This window comes from Etheostoma cragini, chromosome 22, assembly GCF_013103735.1.
Source record: "Etheostoma cragini isolate CJK2018 chromosome 22, CSU_Ecrag_1.0, whole genome shotgun sequence".
NCBI lineage: Eukaryota > Metazoa > Chordata > Actinopteri > Perciformes > Percidae > Etheostoma > Etheostoma cragini.
The window spans coordinates 22,062,359-22,067,928 of NC_048428.1; the positions used below are offsets into that span (position 1 = coordinate 22,062,359).

The following is a 5,570-nucleotide window of genomic DNA, read 5'->3' on the forward strand; positions in this document are numbered from 1 at the left end:
TGTGTGTGTGTGTGTGTGTGTGTGTGTGTGTGCGTGTGCGAGTGCAAGAGCCCGGGTCTGGCTGAGGTATCGTCCTAAAAAGGAGTTTTTCCCTCACCACCGCTCTTGGGGAAATTACTAGAATTGCTGGCACTTTTATAAATTACAAAGCGGTCTAGTCCTTTTCTATCTGTAAATTATAGAGCAGTCTAGACCTGCTCTATCTGTTAATTATAGAGCGGTCTAGTCCTTTTCTATCTGTTAATTATAGAGCGGTCTAGACCTGCTCTATCTGTTAATTATAGAGCGGTCTAGTCCTTTTCTATCTGTAAATTATAGAGGGGTCTAGACCTGCTCTATCTGTTAATTATAGAGAGGTCTAGCCCTGCTCTATCTGTTAATTATAGAGAGGTCTAGCCCTGCTCTATCTTTAAATTATAGAGAGGTCTAGACCTGCTCTACCTGTAAATTATAGAGGGGTCTAGACCTGCTCTATCTGTTAATTATAGAGAGGTCTAGACCTGCTCTACCTGTAAATTATAGAGAGGTCTAGCCCTGCTCTATCTTTAAATTATAGAGAGGTCTAGACCTGCTCTACCTGTAAATTATAGAGCGGTCTAGCCCTGTTTTATCTGTAAATTATAGAGAGGTCTTGACCTGCTCTATCTGAAATTATAGAGAGGTCTAGCCCTGCTTTATCTGTTAATTATAGAGAGGTCTAGACCTGCTGTGTATCTACGTGTGTGTGTTTGTGTGTCTGTGTGTAAACACCAAAGACACACACAGATCTCCTCCCTACCTTGTCTCCCTCCTCCTCTTCCGCCGAGCCCCTGCTCTGCTCCTCCTCCCTCTCTTCCTCCTCCTCTTCCTCCTCCTCTTCCTCCTCCTCCTCCTCCTCCTCGGGGAACTCCACGTCCGACTCCCCGGGGGCGATGGGGACGCTGATGGTCAGGTTGGGGTTGGTCATGTAGCTGTCATCCTCCGGCACCACGTACTTCTCTACGTGGCGGCCTGGGACGGACACACACACACACACGCAAGTTTATTATCATTACTGTTATTATTATTACTGTTATTCTTGTTATCTTCATACTGTATTATATTTTTTTCTTGCTAAAAACAACATTGGAATTTCAATTTCCTTGCGGTATTAAGTCTCTAAGTTTAAGTCTCTTAATCTAAGTCTCTAAGTCTAAGTCTATAAGTCTAAGTCTCTAAGTCTCAGAGTCTCAAAGTCTAGGTCTCTAAGTCTCTAAGTTTAAATCTCTAAGTCTCTAAGTCTCTAGGTCTAACTCTCTAAGTCTCTAAGTACAAGTCTCTAAGTCTAAGTCTCTAAGTCTCTAAGTACAAGTCTCTAAGTCTAAGTCGCCTAAGTCTCTAAGTATAAGCCTCTAAGTCTAAGTACAAGTCTCTAAGTCTAAGTCTCTAAGTCTAAGTCTCTAAGTCTCTAAGTTTAAATCTCTAAGTCTCTAAGTTTAAGTCTCTAGGTCTAACTCTCTAAGTCTCTAAGTACGAGTCTCTAAGTCTAAGTCTCTAAGTCTCTAAGTATAAGCCTCTAAGTCTAAGTATAAGTCTCTAAGTCTAAGTCTCTAAGTCTAAGTCTCTAAGTCCCTAAGTCTCTAGGTTTAAGTCTCTAAGTCTCTAAGTTTAAGTCTCTAAGTTTAAGTCTCTAAGTCTAAGTCTCTAAGTTTAAGTCTCTAAGTCTAAGTCTCTAAGTTTAAGTCTCTAAGTCTCTAAGTTTAAGTCTCTAAGTCTCTAAGTTTAAGTCTCTAAGTCTCTAAGTTTAAGTCTCTAAGTCTAAGTCTCTAACTCTAAGTCAGAACACAGGGGGAAACAACTAGCCATCCATCTGAAAGCAAATAAGACAACCAAACTCACTAATGAGCATTAAACCCAACGAGATCAGAGGTGGAAGAAGAATTCAAATCCTTTACTGCAGTCAAATCCCTAATAGCCACAATGATATCTGAGTCCAGAGTGGTTTCCCCGTCTTCATGCTAAGCTATCTGGCTGCGGATAGCTTCAAAATGGTGTGTGTGTGTGTGTGTGTGTGTGTGTGCGTTACCTATGACGGCCCCGTTGGCCTCGGTGTGGATGGTGCTCAGGCGTTTGAGCTTCATCATGGCTTTGGCCTCCTTCCTCTTCTGGCGACGGCGCTTCAGGTTCCCGTTGAAGAAATCCACCACCTGCACCGGAGGAGAACCGAACAGACCACCGTTCATAAGTAGCTCTGAGAAGTAAAGCACTGCAACTGGGGGGGTGGGGGTCACCAGACGCCTCCCCATACAATATCATCACGATACTGTGAGCCACAATGCAATACTAATGCTATTTATATTCTTGTTATGTTCCCAATTTTGTTCATATCTCTTCAATGTTATTGCTGCTAAATGGGACAAACTGACCAACACATATATAAAATTTAATAAAAGATCCATACTTGGCGCCAGGGCTGTAGTCAAGACCACCTTTGTCAAGTCCAAGACCAGGATTAGTCGAGTCCAAGTCAAGACTGATTCCAAAAAGGTTTGAGTCCAAAGAGGTTTGAGTCTGAGTCAAGACCGAGTCCAAAAAGGTTAGAGTCCGAGGCAAGACCGGGTCCAAAAAGGTTAGAGTCCAAGGCAAGACCGGGTCCAAAAAGGTTAGAGTCCAAGGCAAGAGCAAGACCAGGACTAGTCAAGTCCAAGTCAAGGCCGAGTCCAAAGAGGTTCGAGTCCAAAGAGGTTTGAGTCCGAGTCGAGACCAGACCAGGACTAGTCAAGTCCAACTCAAGACAGTGTCCAAAGAGGTTTAAGTCCCAGTCAAGACCGAGTCCAAAAAGATTTGATTCAGAGTCAAGACAGAGTCCAGGACAGAAAAAAATGTCTTATGCATGACAGTATCAAGACAATCATTTTGGGGTTTATTATCAACATAATAAAGACACCTGGACTCGGTCCAGACCAAAAGCCCAAAATCCATAATCGGCAAGACCAGTGGCCGAGACCGAGATAAGTCTGAGACCACAGAAAAACGGTCTCAAGTCCAAGACCGGCCTTGGTACTACAGCCCTGTGGTACCAGTAATTGGTACGTATCCCTTGTATTTATTACTGAACGCACCACATTGACTCCTGCTTTTAACCCTCGTGTTGTCGTCCCGTCAACCTGCAACTTTGGGTTTTTCTGAGCTGAAATTTCTACATTTTGTTGTTCTTTTTCTACACTTTTCCTGACAAGTTTCCTTTTGAGGATATCATTTGAAATTGGGGAAAAATTAGAAGTTGGAACAAAGGTTATAAATTGCAATATATCACAAAATATTGTAATGTTGCACAAGTATCGTGATGATATCGGGTCGGGAGGCGTCTGGTGATCCCCCCCTGATCCCCCCGCCCCCCCTTTTGTGTTGCATACTGCCGGTCAGACAGACAGGTACCTGTCTGCGGCACCAGGCCAGGCCTCTGGTGATCCTGTGGAGGGCGATGTGCAGGTTGTTCATCTCGCCGTCGTCGTCTGGAGCCGACAGGTTGTCCGAGCTGAAGCTGCTGAGCAGCAGAGCCAGGAAGAGGTTCAGCAGCTGCAGACACACGGAGAAAGGAGAGTTCTAGCGTTGGTTAAGGTCTCTTGCTCTCAAACCTGCAAGCCTATTGTTTGATGCACTGGTTTCTAAGTGACTGATGTGAACAAAAATCATTTAAGGTGGTCCATTAATCAAGCGGGAACGCTTTGAATGTTCAGTGCAAAAACGCAACATAAATGGTCGATTGCAGTTTTTACAACGGCCAGCGAAGTCTCTCGAGTTTTCGGTTGGCTGTGCATGAGATGTACAAACCCGAGTCCCAAAAAAGCTTGGACAGCGTACAAACTGTGAATAAAGACAGAATGCAACGATGTGGGAGTTTCACATTTCAAAATTTTATTCAGAATAACAACAACATAGATGACATATCAAATGCTGTAAAAATATCCGTAAAAATATCCGTAAAAACTCTGTCTATAATAATAGCCACTTATATATATATATATATATATATATATATATATATATTCATAGTACACACTCACCTGTAAACTCTGTAAACCATTAGTATGTTATTTGCACATATCTGTAAAATTTCTACTTATAGTAATATCCACCTGTATATTATGTTCAGTTCTTATCCAGCTGTAAATCCTGCTCACAATACTTGTTATCTATATTTTATATTCATATAATTTGGAGATAGAGCAGGTCTAGATCACTCTACAATTTACAGAAAGAGCAGGTCTAGACCTCTCTATAATTTACAGATAGAGCAGGTCTAGACCACTCTATAATTTACAGATAGAGCAGGTCTAGACCACTCTATAATTTACAGATAGAGCAGGTCTAGACCTCTCTATAATTTACAGATACAGCCGGTCACGGCATTGCCAAAGTCTTGAAAGTGTATTCTCCAACGATTGTAAAGCAAATTTCATGTCAATCCATCGAACAGTTGTAGAGATATCTTAAACAAAGACTGAGAGAGACACACACACACACACACACACACACACACTGTGGTATTACAGCTTCCTGTGCAGCCTGATTATTCAGTTTGATGAATAATGATGCCTGAGAGCTCTTGGTAACTGATCACTGAGTCGGAGTGCTGCTCTTATCCAGATTGGCTTCTCTTAAACCACAGCTCTGTGTGTGTGTGTGTGTGTGTGTGTGTGTGTGTGTGTGTGTATGTGTGTATGTGTGTGTGTGTGTGTGTGTGTGTGGATGAGGTAGCAGCTTCCTGTGTCTGTCTTCTGATTATACCACACCTGCAGCTGGTCTGGTGGTCTGGGGCAGGACTCTTTATGTTTGAGAAGAATTACAGAGAAAATGTATAATTTCCTATAAATGAGGTTTATTGACCATAAATTCCAAAAATAACTATAAAACTAAAGTTAATAAGTTAGTGTTACGTAGTGTTGAAAACGTCAAAAACGAGAAAAACATTGAAAAAAGAAACAAAAATGTGAGAAAAAGTTAAAAAGATTGATAATAAGCTTCAAAATGAAAAGATGCAAAAGAATCCCAGAGAAGCAAAGTTACTGAAAAGACACACAAAACAACAACAAAACGTACACAAAGAGGAGCAAAACTACTAAAATTGGATGCATAATGACCTCAAAGAGACACAAAACAACCACAAACACACAATATGCCTCAAAATGGATGAATAACGGCTGTTGCGTAACAACTCGACGGGAAGCAGCTTCACGGTGAAAATAAACCAGGCCGATGGTTCAATACCTGATATCAGGAAGCACCTCTGACCTGGGTGTGTGTGTGTGTGTCTGTGCGTGTATGTGTGCGTCTGTGTGTGTCTGTGTGTGCGTCTGTGTGTGTGCGCGTTCGTCTGTGTGTGTGCGTTACTGTGTGTGTATATGTATGTGTGTGCGTGTCTGTGTGTGTATATATGTACGTGTGTGCGTCTGTGTGTATGTGTGCGTCTGTGTGTGTGTGCGTCTGTATGTGTTTGTGTGTGTGTTTCTGTCTGTGTGTGTCTGTGCACGTGTGTTTGTGTGCGCGCGTGTACGTGTGTGTGTGTGTATGTGTGTGTATGTGTGCGTCTGTGTGTCTGTGTGTGTGCG

At 42.4% G+C, this 5,570-nt stretch overlaps 1 protein-coding gene across 1 annotated transcript in view; it reads right to left on the bottom strand.

Moving 5' to 3' along the window:
* LOC117938304 (sodium channel protein type 2 subunit alpha-like) overlaps positions 1-5,570 on the bottom strand; it is an 81,520-nt gene that overhangs the window by 31,499 nt on the left and 44,451 nt on the right. Inside the window, exons 13-16 of the mRNA XM_034862825.1 lie at positions 4,750-4,786; positions 3,397-3,537; positions 2,045-2,165; positions 854-990 (exon numbers count right to left, since the gene is read on the bottom strand). Of these exons, the coding sequence (XP_034718716.1) occupies positions 854-990; positions 2,045-2,165; positions 3,397-3,537; positions 4,750-4,786 (436 nt within the window). The remainder of the gene's footprint in view (positions 1-853; positions 991-2,044; positions 2,166-3,396; positions 3,538-4,749; positions 4,787-5,570) is intronic.